Genomic DNA, 17,678 nt, shown 5'->3' on the forward strand with positions numbered 1-17,678 from the left:
TTATACAAGTACGTCACAAACAAAAATCAAGGAGATTTATCTTTTACCTTATTCTACAATATAAGGTTAGTCCAAAAGTAAAAATAAATAGGAACCACTTTATTAGTCGATCAATTTTTCTTTTTTAGTTTATATTTTCATTTAAAAAAAAAACAGCTCTCGCATTAACTTTAAAATTATTCATATTTATCTCTTCACTTAACACATAAAATTAACTAAAGTAATTAAAAGTGAAAATATATATGGATCAAGAAAATAAAATCAGCTTCGACCATTGCTATACTAGTGCAAAGTGTTGTGCAATTAAAAGTCGTCGTTAATGGAAGTCTTGAAGAGGAGAGCATTTTCTCTGTGGCCGCCATCTCGTCGGAGTGGTGCTGCTTTTTTCACCTCCAAACCTTATTCAACCGTGTCTTCACCACAAACCCCCTGTTCAAGAACAGGTTATTTGCCTCCCATTTTACTCGATTTGTAATTTTTGGCGGGGTTTAAGGTAAATTGTACCTTTAGAAATTTGTAGCCATTTTCTAGTGGAATATGGGAGAAAGGAGACTGTTTTGCTGATCAAGACTCAATTTTTATAGCTTGTCAAATGCAAAATTGGATGTTGATTTATCATGAATTACATGATTAATTAGTAATCCTCTGCGACTTCAGCTGTTATATTTTGAGGTTGATATGCCTGTCTTAGTTTGGTTAGAATTTGAATTAACGATTGCATAATTCCATTTAATCCTATTCTTGTGAAGAACTATCTTTCTTGATGGAAACTGGTGAACTGAGATCTTATTATTGTATGCTGAAAATCTGAAATGCCGTGCAAGAATCCCAGAACGAGAGGCATTCCGGCAAGCTGTTGTTAACACACTAGAGCGCCGTCTGTTTTACATCCCTTCCTTCAAAATATACGGTGGTGTTGCTGGACTTTACGATTATGGCCCACCTGGTTGCGCTGTCAAGGCCAACGTCCTTGCCTTTTGGCGTCAGGTCAGCACACTTTCCATTTTTCCATATACTTTGGTTTAATGCTGGTTTGAATGTTTTAGTTTATGATTGTTTCAGTCTTCCTTCCATGATCGCGTGATTGTCATTTTTTGTTGGTTCAGTATGTACTATGGAGATGTTACAACCAATTCCTTGGCAATGCTGATTTGGCTTTCACTTCAGTTGAGATGAATATTTTCTACAGTAGTTATTTTATTGACTGAAAGATGTTAACCGGATATATGATGACTGCAAGGACTGACAGTTAAATAATGAGATATAATTAGATCCATTGGTGTTAATTTTTTGTATGTTTGTTAGACTACTGGTTGTATTTGTATTTTGAGCTTTTCTATTTCCTCCCTTTAGGTTTTTGTCTTTGAAACAAAATTTATTTCATGGATATGCACACTTTGTTCGTTCTTCCCTGAGTTACTTAAAATCTTTGTTTTACAAATGTCTGCTGTTGCATTTTTTGATTGGTATGTGCTTAATTCTGTTGCGTTACTTGTTCACAAAAATATAATTGATGTTTCTGTCCAAAACTGTTTAAATGTCACAGCATTTTGTACTTGAAGAGAACATGTTAGAAGTTGATTGCCCATGTGTTACGCCAGGCATTGTACTGGAGGCATCCGGTCATGTCGATAAGTTCACTGACCTTATGGTCAAAGATGAAAAAACAGGAGCTTGTCACCGAGCAGATCATTTGCTCAAGGATTTCTGCAAAGACAAACTAGAGAAAGACCATGAACTTAGCATAGAGAAGGCAGCCGAACTGAGACACATTCTCGCTGTTTTGGATGATTTCTCTGCAGAGGAGCTTTGTGCGAAGATTAAGGAGTACAGCATTACTGCTCCGGATACTAAGAACGCTCTCTCAAACCCGTATCCTTTCAATCTAATGTTTCAGACATCAATTGGGCCATCTGGATCCAGCTCTGGGTGAGAAACTACTGACTTTTGTTTGCCACCAATACTGCAAACATACAAAATGGATATGCACACTCATAGATTAACTTAGCTAGTCTAATTTGCTGCAGGTACATGCGTCCGGAGACCGCTCAAGGTATATTTGTGAACTTTAAGGACTTATACTACTATAATGGCAACAAGCTTCCTTTTGCAGCTGCACAGATTGGTCAAGCTTTCAGAAATGAGGTCTAGTATGCAATCTTACTATTTTTGCACAACACACGACCCACAAAGTCCAGTATACAATTTATGTCCATAAAGACAAAGAAAGTCTTGCAACTATCTCTAATTATATCGATAGCTATTGCTTTTTTCCATCTTAATTTCTCTTCTTTTTCTTAGTTGCTTTTAATAATTTGTTTTGAGAGAGTTGTGGCCCTCATAACGATTCAGCATATACCAACACGTGAACTTTGCAGATTTCTCCAAGGCAAGGCCTTTTAAGGGTCCGTGAATTTACGCTTGCTGAGATCGAACATTTTGTGGATCCTAAACACAAGTCCTTTCCTAAATTTTCCGAGGTTTCAGACTTGGAATTATTTATATTCCCAAGAGAAGACCAGATGTCTGGACAACCAACAAGAAGGTTGACTATTGGCGAAGCAGTTTCTCAGGTTTCTTTATCTTCTTCCTGAGACTCTGTCTGTCTGTGTGTCTATCTGTCTCTCTCTCCCTTTAATATTACCAGTGTGCTTTCCGTGTCTCAGGGGATCATCGATAATGAAACACTTGGTTATTATATTGGGAGAGTATACTTGTTTTTAACGCAACTTGGAATTGCAAAAGATCGTCTGCGTTTCCGCCAACATCTGGGAAATGAGATGGCACACTATTCCGTAGACTGTTGGGATGCTGAAATAGAAAGCTCTTATGGTTGGGTTGAGTGTGTTGGAATTGCCGATAGATCAGCATATGATCTGCAGGCTCATGCTGTAAGAGTTTGCCTCATTTACTAATCTTCATTGTTCCTGTGCTATTTACCGGGGCAGATAAATCTAGTGTGATAGAGCGTTTCTCAAGCAATTTCTAGAAGAAAACATTTGTATTTTGCCGAGTGATAATTGTGAGAGGCAGAATATTTCTCTTTATGCTACAAAGAGATATGATGTTTATAGTTCTACTTTTGCAGGATCGAAGCAGTGTACCCTTGGTGGCATACGAAAAGTATGAACAGCCTAGAGAAGTCGAGGTCTGTCCTCGCTCTTGTTCACTCTACACCGCACATTGTTCTTATAGAGATCATGATTAAAGTGTCAAAATGCCCGTCTTTTTCTATAATCGGAGGGTGTCAGGCATTTCATATTTGACTATCATAACTTCATAACTGGGAGGAGTACTCGTGAAATTGCATTGATTTTCCCTATCTTCAGAAACATATGTTTGTTTTTCAAGCTTTCTTTCTGATATTTTTTTCATCTTCTTCAGAAACTCACCGTAGTTCCTGTTAAAAAGGAACTAGGTCTTGCCTTCAAAGGTGATCATAAGATGGTGGTGGAAGCATTAGAGGTATTTAGTTATGTATGCAGTATTATCTTGTGTCTCAACATTATATTATTACTCAATGAGGCATCACATTTATGTTTGCTTTATCTTTTTAACCCATGATTTACCACTTCTGCAAAAATTGATCCAACTTGAAATCAGGCGATGGGCAAGGAAGAAGCAATGGAGATGAAAGCGAATTTGGAAGGAAAAGGAGAAGCCACCTTACGTGTTTGTGCTCTTAACAAAACTGTGACTATAAAGAATAGTATGGTGTCCATCTCCATAGAGAAGAGAAAGGAACATCAAAGGGTTTTCACACCATCGGTCATCGAGCCATCATTTGGAATTGGAAGGATCATATACTGTCTTTATGAGCACTCTTTTTACATGAGGCCTAGTAAATGCGGCGATGAGCAAGTGAACGTCTTCCGTTTCCCTCCACTGGTAGCTCCCATCAAATGCACAGTGTTTCCCCTCATTCAGAACCAAGAATATGAGGAAGTTGCTAAGCAGATCGCCAAGTCACTGACGGCTTTTGGGATTTCGTACAAGATTGATGTAACAGGTACTCTCTTGTGGAGAGTTATCTTTATATTGAAGATTATGAATGCTCCATTATCCATAGTTAATCAATAAACCCTGGTTGTGTTTAATAAAACTTAATAAATGCGAACCTAAAATATGCAGGTACCTCTATAGGAAAGAGATATGCTAGAACGGATGAGCTTGGAGTTCCTTTCGCCATTACAGTCGATTCTACGTCCTCTGTCACTGTTCGAGAAAGAGATAGCAAGCAGCAGATTCGTGTGAACGTGGATGAGGTGGCATCCGTGGCCAAGCAACTGACTGATGGCTCGGTCACGTGGGGTGGTATTTTGTTGAGGTATCCAACTCATTCGCCGTGACCAACACTGAGTTGGTTTGTTAGGTAGGCCTATCATACAATCCTCACTGAATGTTAGTACTATCATTCTTTTACCTCTTTCACACAATAATAGTGACATTCTTTATTTAATCACACAATCTCTCTTTCAGCCAAAGTGGTTGAGCTACTTTGATGTGTTTTTTTGGGTCACTACACCTTTTGTGCCAATTCCATTCCTGTCTTAAACTTATGTATATTAGTCATGCAAGATTGATGAATTCAATTCATTAATGTGGGATGATGTTATCTGTCATCAATATATTACCCCCCTTTTACAAGTTATTGCAAATATGTAGCATGCTATATCAATGATGCAATTCTAATAAATATATGCCTTTCTTGATTTAGGAATCTTGAATTGGGATTAATTCCAGTTTGCCTCCATAAATCTGTGGAAGCTGATCTACATCTATCTCCTCCAGCAGAGCACTTTGTAGTTTCTTGTTGTCCACAAATGTGATCTGCATAACACTAAAATATCAGATATATTTCTTCAAAAAAGAAACATATTATAATTCCAATCAAAGCTTATGTGAAGTCGAAAATGACCTTTTTTCTGGTATTTTTGTCAACAAACGGGTACACAATCTTCCATGCGGTCATGAATACGTACGATACATGAACAAAGAACAGTTTCTTGAGTCTTTCTGGGTAATAATCCTATCACACACGGATCAAAACAGTTAGTAGGGATGTCAATGCAATTCGAACTTATCATGACGATGGTGGTTATCTCGCACCTGTAAAATGGAGAGAACTGCAATATACCCTCGAACATCGCTGTTGGAGTAGCCAAATCCTTCAAGATCCACAATTATTGTGAACTTCTCCTCTCCATAAGGAATTCTTGCATCAAGAAAATCCAAACTAAATCAGTACATAGAAATTTCCAAATGTCAGAAATATGTAGCATGACTAGATTCATTTTTACCTAGAGCATATCTTATCCAAAGCAAACACTGCATAACCTGAAAAAACAATGAAAATGTACAGTAATTCATAAAATGTTGCAAAAAACAGAATATATATGTAAGTATAGTACTAACGTTTGAGTTCTTCATAGGTTCCTTTGCTGGGAAAATGCTTAGCACCGAAAACAAGTGCAACGGGACAGCCTCTCTTATCCGTGCCTTGCATAAACACCTTGTTGTGTGCTATGTGGTTGGGAGCCTCAGATGCTGAAATCGAGCCCCTTGGGACGAACTTTCGCCTCCAAGCCATGTACTTGATCAGCATCGCGGAAGCCTTCTCGATGTCAAGGTCACGAGCACAAAGAAATCTTCTCAATGTTGCTTCATCTACTTCCTGCATAATTCCATTTTTCATTATCTCATGCTCTCTGTGTGTGTGTTTGGAGCATGCTGTACTATACATACCTTGCAAGCTGGATCTTGCTTTGCAGCTAACTCTCTCAATTGATGAATCTTCTTCTTTTCCTCATCACCATTGCTTTGAATCTCTTCATTTTTCTCCTCTATACAATTGGGAGAGTAAAATGTTTCTTCTTCCTTTTCTTCCACTTCTTGATTCAATGCTTTCTCCATCTGGGATTTGATTATGAAGTAAGATTATGGAGATATTCTATGTGTAGTTGTATTTATTGAATTTGGAAATTGTGATGAATTTCAGTCACAAACTGAAAGAGTTTAGGCAGTTTAGTTAGCAGGCAGATTAATTATATTTAGGCAATGATGGAGGTAGGGGGGCTCAAGGAAGGAGGAAAAGTCATGTGATTTGGCCATCAAGTTTGGAAATTCAAATTTATTGACTTGTTGTTTGGCAATTTGTGTTGATTTTTCCTGTTTTGGTGCTATGTTTTTTGTTTGGAATGTAACTTCCTAGAAGTTGTTATGGGTATTAAACTTTGATCTCAAATATAAGCCAACAGACGAAATTACTGATCCACGACTCAATTGATCGGACCAGTAAAATTTAGTAAAAGAAATATATTAAATAGTTATACAAAATTTATTAGTAAAATTTAGTGGTCGATAAAATATAATTAAAATTTATGGATGATAAACTTAAATAAATATTACTCCATACTCTCTGTCCCCAATTATATTTCTCATTTTGATCCGTCCGCCGTTACTCGTCTCATTTCACTAGACATCATATTCCGCTAACTCATTCTACTTATATCTCATTATAAAATTAGTAAAAATGAATCTCACATTTCACTAATTTTTGCAATTCATATTTTTTCACATTTTTTAAAGTATGAGCCATAAAATAAGGCGTCTTGGAGACTAAAAGAGTTAAACTAAAATTAATTAATTAATTATTTTATAAAATAAAAAATTAAATATGAATTATTAGCCAGTAAAGATACAAGTTCAATGTTTTATAAGAATATTTACATTTCAATAATATTTTATATTTCATAGAAGTATGTTAAGGTGCTAGAGATATCAATTTAGCTTGAAATCCATGATAAAATGTATTGGAAAAATTAGGATCATAACCAAAAACTTACAACATAAAAGAAATTAACTAACTCGTAGTATTAGAGTTATTCCAAATCGAATGGATTTATTCGATTAGCTTTTGTGAATATAACACAGTTTAAAATCCAGATTAGGTGGATTCAAAGTAAGCAGAAGGTAACCTTGAGATTGATCATCTATATATATATGGCCATAAAGGTAGGAAACTTTCCATTTCTTTATAAAAGTTTAGTTAATTTTCCATTTTAGTTCATGAAGGACCATGGCGACAAAGTATTGAATCATACTGCTCAGAAATTAATGTAAATTGACAACTTTAAAAGAGATGGTCATCAACATGACTAATACTTCATCCGTTCCATTACCGTTGGTGCATTTCTCATGAGCACGTAGATTGAGGAATAAAATTAAGGAATAATAGCCATTTCGAAATTTAAATATTAAATTACAAAGTTTCAATTTTTCTCAAATTTTCCCATCCATATATAAATCGACATCTTTTTATGATGTTAAAAACAATAATATTTCAATAAAATAAGAAGAGAAATGAAAAAATATAGGAATATAAAAAAAACTTATTTTAATGAAACATATCATTTTTGTGGGGTGCAAATCACATCCCACATTGGAGAGTGAGTAAGAGTTTCAAGTATATTATGGGCTACCCCAACTTCATTAGTAAAGATATTTCAGGAATATCTCAAAAGTAAAACCGTGAGGGCTTTGCCAAAAGCGACAATGTCATACTAATGTGGAGTTCAGGTGTGCACAACCAAACCCCTACAGTGGTATTAGAGCCATGCTTCAATGGCGGGCCTGTGTGGCTCGGGGTTCTGTGAACTGCGCTTGCAAGTTTTCCGATGTCTCTGTGTGAGCTCGATCAAGACCTATGATGACCTGTGGGTGATGTTGGTTTAGTGGTCTTGGTTTAAGTGAGGATTGTTGGTGTAAACCACAATCCACATCATAGAATGAGTAAGAGTTGCAAGCATATATATGAGCTACCCCAACTCCATTAGTATAAGGTCTTTTGGGAAGTATTCAAAGAGCAAAACCGTGTGGGCTTTGCCCAAAACAGACAATATCATATTCACTCCGTAATGACACGGAATTTTAAGAGGTTTTATTTTGTGTGTTAGGTGTAAAGAGAAAATATAATATTTATATTATTGTGAGAGAGAACTTTTTATAAAAATGAAAATGTGACATTTTTAGTAGAACAAACTAAAAAGAAAATTGAGACATCTTTTATGAGGCAAAAGGGAGTACTAATATAGAGTTCTGATGTGCGTCACTACTACCTTGGCATATCACATTTACAATTAATATGTTTATACGTTTATATGCAGAAAACCATATACTAAGAAAGGGCAGTTCATTTTGCAAGATTATATGATAATTAGTCATACCAAATATTGCCACAATAACCCTGAAAACAGCTATGTTACTTTCAAGTTGGTGAGACATGCCAACTGCAAACTCATTTTTTGATAAATCATCGATCAAACTATTGAATGGAACTTAAATGTTTCTGAGACATGCCATCCACGAAACTTTTACATTAAATAAGTTAGTAAAGATTAGCTTAATTATCCTCATACCAAGATTAATTAGTCTTTCGGTTGATTTGTACATGGTTTATTTCTTGAAATGGACATTTTATTTTTACAGATGCTATAAAGTTTTTAAAAAGACTTTTATACATGTACTACAAGTAACTTCTTAATTCGTGAAAGTTGTGACTAACTTTGATTATAGTTATAAATGTTGAACGAAAAATCACTTGAATCAAGATTTCAATTTTATTGCGAAGTGAGAAAGAAAAGTGGTTCTTGTAGTGACATCCTAACTATAACAAAAGTTCCCTCCTTTAATCACTCCTTCAAATTGCTGATTAAATCCCTACTTTCCGTTTCTTGGTGCAGCAGATTCCGTGCTGAAAAGGTATCATCACATTTCAGCTGTTGTTGATATATATTTTTTTCTGTTGATTCAGAAATGAGAAATCTGAGATGGGCTTTGATAATGTGTTTCTTTCTTGGATCTTCTTTGAGGGCTGAAACTTTCAAGCTCAAGAGAAGTCAGAAAACCGAGAGAATCTCCGGTAAGAATTTGTGTTTTCAGCATCACCAAAAGACGTCGTTTTGTATCCAAATGACATATTTAAAAATATGCCAATGTCAGGAAGTGCTGGTGATGTGTTGGAAGATGATCCAGTGGGAAGGCTAAAAGTGTTCGTGTACAAACTCCCTAGCAAATACAAGAAGAAGATGGTAGAAAAGGAGGAGAGATGCCTCCACCATATGTTTGCAGCTGAGATATACATGCACCGTTTCCTCTTATCCAGCCCCGTCCGGACCCTCAATCCCCAAGAAGCCGATTGGTTCTACATCCCCGTCTACACCACCTGCGACCTCACCAGAGACGGCCTCCCCTTGCCCTTCAGAGCATCCGCAATAAGAATCGGCCAGCCATAGCCCAGCCACAAACTCCTCCTGTCACATCATAAGCAATAAAAACTGGACAAGCAATAGCTCAGCCATAATAAACAAAATTATAAAAAACAAATCATTAACAATCACACAAAATACGGAATTAAATTTACGACACAGATACGGGAAAATTCAATAATAATATTAAAACTTTAAAAAGTACATTAATTAAAAAAGCACACTTCATTAAAATTAAAATAACATTACAACATCCTCATTAATGAGTTTGTCTCACATCGAAAGAGGAACATAAAACATTCAAGGATGTCTCTATAAAAGAGAAACAACCAAGAATGATTTGTCCCACATCGAAAGTGGAACATAAACATTCAAGGATGTCTCTATAAAAGAGAAACGACCAAGAATGAGTTTGTCCCACATCGAAAGTGGAACATAAAACATTCACGGATGTCTCTATAAAAGAGAAACAACCAAGAATGAGTTTCATAAAAAAACATTAAATAAAAAAAATTAAAATTTTCGCTCGCCGATCGGAAGGCTGCAATAGAGGCGAGCGGATCGGCGAGCGCTCGCCGAAATTCTCACCGATTTAGCGCTCGCCGGCTGCAATAGTTCGGCGAGCGGACTAACGAGCGCCAAAAATCGGCGAGCTGGTCGCTCGCCTATTATTGGAGATGCTCTCAAGTCCCCCCGCGTCATGAGGAGTTCCATCCTACTCATTTCCACCACCTCCCCTTACTGGAACCGGACCCAAGGCGCCGACCACTTCTTCATCGTGCCCCACGACTTTGGTGCCTGCTTCCACTATCAAGTAAGGTATACGAATAATTGTTGGAAAATGTGCAAGTGCAACATAACATCTGCTTTATTAGTATGAGTAACACGTGTTGGCAATTGAAACATAAAAATGAATATAATAATATCCCATATCGGTATATACAAAGAGCTTAATCCACTGTATAAGTCCCATGGGCCTCTCCTCTTATCACCAATTGGTTTTAAGATGGAATCCATGAATTTCTATCAACACGGTCCCAAATTGGGGCCTCTCCTCTTATCACCAATTGGTTTTAAGATGGAATCCATGGATTTCTATCAACACGGTCCCAAATTGGATATTATCATACAAATATAGAATTCGAGTGTGCCTCTCCTCTTATCACCAATTGGTTTTAAGATGGAATCCATGGATTTCTATCAACACGGTCCCAAATTGGATATTATCATACAAATATAGAATTCGAGTGTGCATTGCTGAACCCTTATAGTAACTGTCCTGATAATGGAATCCATGGATTTCTATCAACACGGTCCCAAATTTGATATTATCATACAAATATAGAATTCGAGTGTGCATTGTTGAACCTTTATAGTAACTGTCCTGATAATTACAGGAGGACATAGCAGTTGAGAGGGGGATTCTTCCGTTGCTGGAACGTGCCACGTTGGTTCAAACATTTGGACAACGGAACCACGTGTGCCAACGGGAGGGATCCATCACGATCCCGCCCTACGCTCCTCCACAAAAAATGCAAACCCATGTGATCCCTCCCACCACTCCTCGAGCCATCTTCGTCTACTTCCGTGGTTTGTTTTACGACGCCGGGAACGACCCTCAGGGTGGATACTACGCACGAGGGGCGCGAGCATCGGTGTGGGAGAACTTCAAAAACAACCCTCTGTTCGACATCTCAACGGAGCACACTCCCACCTACTACGAGGACATGCAGCGAGCCATCTTCTGCCTCAGCCCACTCGGGTGGGCGCCCCTGGAGCCCCCGCCTCGTGGAGGCCGTGGTCTTCGGGTGCATCCCCGTCATCATCGCTGACCACATCGTCCTCCCCTTCGCCGACGCCATCCCGTGGGAGGACATCGGAGTCTTCGTCCAAGAGAGAGACGTACCTAAGCTCGACACGATCCTCACCTCAATCCCCATTGATGTGATACTGAGGAAACAACGGCTGCTCGCCAATCCACCCATGAAACAGGCCATGTTGTTCCCGCAGCCTGCTCAGCCGGGAGATGCTTTCCATCAGATCTTGAATGGACTTGCTCGAAAGCTGCCCCGCCCCACCGTGACGACGCCTTCTTGAAGCCCGGGGAGCCCTTCTTGAACTGGACCACGGGGCCCTTCGCCGACCTTAAACCGTGGTAGCCAATGTGTCATGTCCCATATGCGACTAAAAACTTCTGTGCGAGTTTTAAAAATATAAAGAAAAGTGAGTGAAAAGAAAGATAGTGGAATGTGGATCCCACTTTTATATAATTACTTTTATAATAGAACGTGAGTAGAAAGAGTAGTGAAATGTAAAACCTATCTAATGTAAAACCATATGAATGTTGTGATGTTGTTGTCGTGGGTGGCACTACTAGCACATCTGTAGAGGTCAAGTTGAGGGAATGCAGGGTGAATGAAGTCATTGCTTAATCTAATTGTATTATAGCACCAAATATCACTACACCCTTATTATGAGAATTTTATCTATAAGATAACAGCGTGGGGGAGTTTTATTAGATTTGTAATTTGTTATATGCAATCTTAGCAGTGTTACAACAACTAACCAAATCATTTCTTCGAATGCAATTAAACTTCAAAACTATAAACAAGGCTAGAAGCATCTACATACTAATGGTTAACAGCAACGTGCTACAATGAGGTGAAATAGAAACTGGCTACATTGATGACAAGATAACAATGGTGGTTACTAGTAGCTATAGAGATGGTGGGTATAAGTTAATAGTAGTTACCTACAAACACTATACCCTTAGCATAGACGAGAGATTTTGCAAGTGGATGAATAACAACACCAAAAATGTGTAGCAAAGCTATTGCCCTTGTATCTTTGGTGGTTGCTCTATGATCCTCAAGCAAACCTAGAGTGAAGATTAACAAGTGTGAATAAATCATATTTCTTCCCTCCATTTAAATTCTATTGCAAAAAATTGCAAACTGATTACCCAAAGTCAAACTAGACAAAACAATCCATAAACTCAAACTATGAAGGAGCCAAGCCTAGACAGGCCTTATGACGAATTTTTAAACTATTTATAGTAGATTTAAATCGTATGTTATCTTGCTCTCTCTTTTTATGCAAATATATACGGTCCCATGACTCTCATCTAACAAAATGTTTCCTAATTATATACTTTCATTTATGATAAATATATTAATGCTTTTATTCGTCCGCAACCACACCCTGTTTTTATTAGTCCAAAGAGCCCCTATTAACTAATTGTAATTCACTTCATTAATAGATATAAATTTTAATGTGATCAAACAAGTAACCAAGTAGTTGTAGTATAGTGGTAAGTATTCCCGCCTGTCACCCGGGTGACCCAGAGAGAAAATAGTCGATTATTTTCATGTGATATTTGAACAAAAATTCGGTATTTTAAACATTAATTTTGGTCATATAAATATAACTCCTGTTTAGCTTCGTATAGAAACACAACTATATAATTGGTTACAGAAGTTAATTAGAATAATTTTTACGATAGACAGACATATATAACATGTCTCAAATAATTTGCTGAACCCAAATCTATTAAAACTTTATGCGAATTCACGCATGATAATACTATGATACAAATCATTATTACAAATGTACAGTATATCCCCCAAATAATGCCTTGGTATGGTTCACGGCCATTCATACTTTGTTGTAGGAGTATTAAAGAAAATGCAAAAGAGGAGGTATGGGGATGCATTTATCTTCTAACAAAATGTTATTGAATACGTTAGTTTTACGAATTTTGAGGTAATACATATATAGTGAATTTAAATTGATCACTGATTAATATGTGGCACATACTGATACACATAACGGCCTACTTTTCATTATGACATTATGTGTCATTATATATATCATACTAATATATCAAATTATCAACAAATGCCTACGTCTCACTAGCAATGGACAAAAATCTTTACTTTTAATCTCCTAATTAATTGTCAATTTCAACTGTCGCTCTCGACTTTCCCCTTTTGCCTATATCTCTTTTGGGTTACCCTCTTGCATTTAAATATATCATACAGTATGTAGCTAGAACGTCTACATCTCCACATCTAGCCCTTATACCTTTTTTCTCTCTCTTTTTAAGTATATTAACCCATGCTTTGCTTCGTATAGGAGTATATAATATTACAGTCTTCTCTCTGTTATTTCAATTATTTTAAACGTTGTTTGTATCCATATTCTGGAACATACCATAAAGTCTTGCGTGATTTGCGTCGATATCATACGTGTACTTAGATTTTGTCTTTGTGCATGTCCATTAATAACCTAATCGTCGAAAAGGGCATTATTTACCACTTTTATACAATACAAATCCAAACACTCTTCTTGATTCTCCCACCACCGAAAATGGCTGCAAACCTTGCAATAATCATGGTAACAATCCTATTCCTAGTCATTCATCATCAAACCACTACCATGGCAGCTACAAACGTCGTGAAAACCGAGGTTTTCCGATCGCCAGAGATGGTGATGGAGCCCGGATTAGTCTCGAACAAGAACTACTTCAACATCGATTTCCCACGTGGACACATCGGGCTGAAGAGCTTCAACGCGGAGTTAGTCGATGAGAGAGGAAATTCGGTGCCTCTCCATCAAGTTTATCTCCATCACTAGGTTCTCAACCGATACTTTGCTCGGAAACACAGTGGCGTTGACGGTGATGATGATCTGAGCATCGTGAGAAACAGTGGGATTAGCGGGAATAGACTGACGCAGTATTTTGGCGTGGGAGCAGAAACGCGCAGAACATCGACTCATATTCCTCATCCCTATGCAATCCAAGTTGGTGATCCGGCCACCATCCCGGAAGGTACTTCACTAATAATACTCTCTTAGTCCCCTAAAAATAGATACTTTATGGATGACAAAAATTTTAATGTAAAATTGATAAAATATGAAAGAAAAAAAGAAAAGTAATTGAAATAGTACTCCATTAGTTTATAGTAGGATCCGGCTTATTAGTAGTTCAATGTGTAATGAAAATAAATATATATGTGCCATTTATATAGGGTACGAGGAAGGGTGGGTGCTAAATGTGCACGCCATTGACACGCGTGGTGCAGATGATAAGATGGGATGCACGGAGTGCAGGTGTGATCTCTACGGTTTTTTTGAAGCCGGAGGTGGGTTGCATTGCTGTCCTGATGATAGCAGATGCAGACTCAAACAAGGGTTTCGTGGCGAAAATAAGAGAATTTATTTGAGGTATACTGTGAAATATGTGGAGTGGGATTCATCTTCGATTGTCACTGATGTTTGGACAAAGGCTGATCAATCCAAAGGAATCAGAGCTACTCACCATTGTAAGGTAATTAATTTTCAACTTCACAAACTTGATATGTGTTAGAATATTGTTATTCTAATTAGATTGATGAGTTGTTGTGTAGGTTGAATATGGAGTTGAATCTTGTGGTGGTGGAGTCGAGAAAGATGGCTGCGTTGATACGGAAAGTGTGAGTTTTAGTTTTCCGGTTGGTGGAGAAGTGGTGTATGGGGTTGGGCACCAGCATGCCGGGGGTGTAGGCACCACACACTATATGGCCAGGTAACTTTTTCTAATCCTCCGACGTGAGATGGTTTGAACGCAACAGTTGACACGTGTATTTGAAACAGGGAGGAAGAACCATATGCTCATCGAAGCCAATATATGGGAAAGGAAATGAAGCTGGAAATGAGGCTGGTTTTATCGTGGGGGAGAGACACTAACTCTTGTATCAAACTATATTAGCGTTGAAAGCCATACCGGATTCATGGCCTTGTTTTACCTCTTACTTGCTCACTCTGATCCTAAGCCTCTTCCAACTCTGGTGAGTTTTTTTACATGCCTTTCCAACACCAAAAAATTAATTACTACTCCTATTAAAATTCCATAAATGTATCATTTATTTTTGAATTTGGGTTACAACTTACGGGCGTCTAAATTTACGATGGTGCCCGAATTCGTTTGGCCGATTGCCCTTTTGGGAGCTGTTGTTATTGTCATCCTTGTTGCGCGGAAGGGTAGAAATGGAAATTCAGAAGGTTACTAACCTATACAATAAGATTGGAAGTAATATCTATGTTTTTTATGTTGGCTCATTAATTTTGTGGACCTAATGTATAGTTATACTTAATTTTCATCAATCGATGTATCATGTCTAGCTCCACCTATAACAAATATTTTGATAGATGTTTAAGTTCGTTTATCGGTGTACACATACTTGTAATAAAGTTTAAAATAAGATAATACCCTGTATGAGTATTGTTCATATAATGTTCGTATGAATCACTAATTTTTGAAATGGTGGATACTAAGTTACCTAAACGCAGTGCACAACTAGTCTATTGTGTAGAAGACTTTGACTCATTTGTTTCTAGTGTATTAAATATAACTCAAAATATCTTATAAATGCATAAGCAAAATATATTGAAACAAAACATTTCTTTTCATAAATATGATTAAAATGAATAAAGAATTTTTACAAATACAAGCATTCAAAAATAGTACTTTACAGTGCTAAACTAAACTCTAACACCCTCTGAATATTTAAATTATAAATATTTTTCACTTAAAATGTTTAGAGCCCGTTTTGAGAGAGAGCTTGAGACATGACAACAGAATTGGGTAATTTTGTAGTAGGATTTCTTTGTTCTTTAATATAAATTTGACTAATTTGGAAATAGACAGCTTCTTATGGGGAAACGGTTTTGTTTAGACTTCTATCAAAATCAGTCCGAAATATTTTGGTTGAAGTACAAAAAATCTAATTATTTAGGTGGAAATAATTAATAGAGTAATTGGGAAGAATGCTGTTCGAGGACAAAATATATAGTATTTCGTTTTTACATAAAATACATTTATATTACTATGCACCACGTCACAGTGGCGTTTCTTGCTTGATAATGCTTAGTATTGGTTGGAGGCTAAGAAAAGAAAAATCTAAGCTAAATTCCATTGTAATTTCCTCTCCATTTCCTTGATTTGCATGAGAAATCCCCCCCAAACTTTCTATTGGTTGCATCGTTAATTTCCTAGCTTTTAACCAATTCTTTTGTGGGATTTTATTAAAATAACACATCTTAGTGCTACATATACAATACATACGTACACACAAACTCACAACCACACTGTTAAGGATCTTCCTCCTCAACGGTCGAAGTCCACACGTAATCAAGAAGAAACAATTGCCGTCGATATCGAGCGCCCGAACGTTGGGGTCGGCGACGTGAACAGCAAAAGGGGTTATCGAACACAATCAAGAAACTAGTACCATCGTCGTCGAGCGCCCAAGCGTTTGGGTCGGCGACGAGTCCGGCAGAGGGGGTGGCTGAGCGCGAGTGTAACTCGTCGGCAGCCGAGGGTTTGTTTCTTGAAGCAAAACTCAATTGAGCCAAATACGTTTATTTCATAGATGGGCAATTAATTACATAAAGGCTCTATTTATACTAAAAACCCTAACTTACCAAACAAGAAAATAATATATGGAAAGATTTGGTGAATCAAAGATAACTAATTAATTAGGATATGATCGTATCAACTCCCCCACGGATAAAATCCACCTTGTCCTCAAGGTGGGAACCACGGAACAACGGACAAAGTTGATGATACCAAAAGCATTGAGACTTTCCCTCCTGGATCGAACGCGACTACATACACTACCTCCAAATCTAGGCGCCCTTTTCCAGCCAATAATCTTGGCAAAACAGAGTCAGCCCTTGTTTTGCCTGCCCTGAATACCTTAGTTTCCTTCAGATCCTTGTTCCTAATCATGTGATTAAATTTACGAGGCCTCAAATCTTCAATCATCTTAGGAGTTACAGAGTCCTTGCATATCGTTGGAAGACATCTAATATCACAACTCTTGAGCTCCATGAATCTACCCCCGCCAACTCCTCCGTGCAGCCACGATATCAATGGAGATGAGGGCGAATTGTTAGACGATGACCCACTCCCACTAGCCGTGATCTCTCAGTCGGGCGACTCTAATACCATTCCAACATCGGGCCCTCATTTTCTACTTGTTGTTTTCCCCGGTTCTATAAAATTGGGGATTTCAGAGGGTGTGAAACGCGACTGCTTTAGTTCTTCTCTCGGCAAGAGTAGAGTTACAGAGAAATTTCACAATTTGGACGATATAGGTTTTAATGATGACGCGAATCCAATTGATGGTGACGTTGCAAGAATGAATCATCGACCAACATCGCTTGACGGTGATAAACGGTGGATTCCTCCGCGCAAGGACACGTCGTGTTTGAGCATTCTGGTACGCGTGGACAAGCTTCCCATTTTAACGATGAATTTTGGCAACCACAATAGTCATCCTTTGATGATTTTTGATGGAGGTGATGAAGGGAGATGCTCTACTGTTCGGTGTGCATTTGATCCTGGAGGAGATACCTCGCCAAAGCTTC

The 17,678-nt window shown here is 37.7% G+C and overlaps 2 protein-coding genes and 2 pseudogenes across 3 annotated transcripts; 3 read left to right on the top strand and 1 right to left on the bottom strand.

Annotated features, from left to right (window-relative positions):
- The first annotated feature begins 270 nt into the window (after positions 1 to 270).
- Positions 271 to 4,459, top strand: LOC121752365 (glycine--tRNA ligase, mitochondrial 1-like). The gene is made up of 10 exons (XM_042147391.1): positions 271 to 443; positions 833 to 987; positions 1,547 to 1,929; positions 2,028 to 2,145; positions 2,379 to 2,573; positions 2,667 to 2,891; positions 3,089 to 3,148; positions 3,385 to 3,465; positions 3,604 to 4,009; positions 4,132 to 4,459. The coding sequence occupies exons 1-10, from the start codon at positions 320 to 322 to the stop codon at positions 4,347 to 4,349; spliced, it is 1,965 nt and encodes a 654-aa protein (XP_042003325.1). The 5' UTR covers positions 271 to 319; the 3' UTR covers positions 4,350 to 4,459.
- On the bottom strand, positions 4,039 to 6,075 carry LOC121752366 (phosphatidylinositol transfer protein 3-like). Of its 2 annotated transcripts, XM_042147393.1 has the most exons (7): positions 5,746 to 6,075; positions 5,416 to 5,674; positions 5,301 to 5,337; positions 5,110 to 5,215; positions 4,919 to 5,029; positions 4,704 to 4,830; positions 4,039 to 4,378 (listed from the first exon to the last, which is right to left on the bottom strand). In XM_042147393.1, the coding sequence occupies exons 1-6, from the start codon at positions 5,911 to 5,913 to the stop codon at positions 4,714 to 4,716; spliced, it is 798 nt and encodes a 265-aa protein (XP_042003327.1). In that variant the 5' UTR covers positions 5,914 to 6,075; the 3' UTR covers positions 4,039 to 4,378; positions 4,704 to 4,713. The 2 variants fall into 2 exon arrangements, with proteins under 2 accessions (XP_042003327.1, XP_042003326.1); XM_042147392.1 differs by lacking the exon at positions 4,039 to 4,378 and having other exon boundaries at positions 4,580 to 4,830; positions 5,746 to 6,074.
- A 2,739-nt stretch (positions 6,076 to 8,814) lies between these two features.
- On the top strand, positions 8,815 to 11,425 carry LOC121751359 (annotated as a pseudogene).
- A 2,193-nt stretch (positions 11,426 to 13,618) lies between these two features.
- On the top strand, positions 13,619 to 15,015 carry LOC121752612 (annotated as a pseudogene).
- Positions 15,016 to 17,678: the final 2,663 nt, after the last annotated feature.

Source organism: Salvia splendens, chromosome 10, assembly GCF_004379255.2.
Source record: "Salvia splendens isolate huo1 chromosome 10, SspV2, whole genome shotgun sequence".
NCBI lineage: Eukaryota > Viridiplantae > Streptophyta > Magnoliopsida > Lamiales > Lamiaceae > Salvia > Salvia splendens.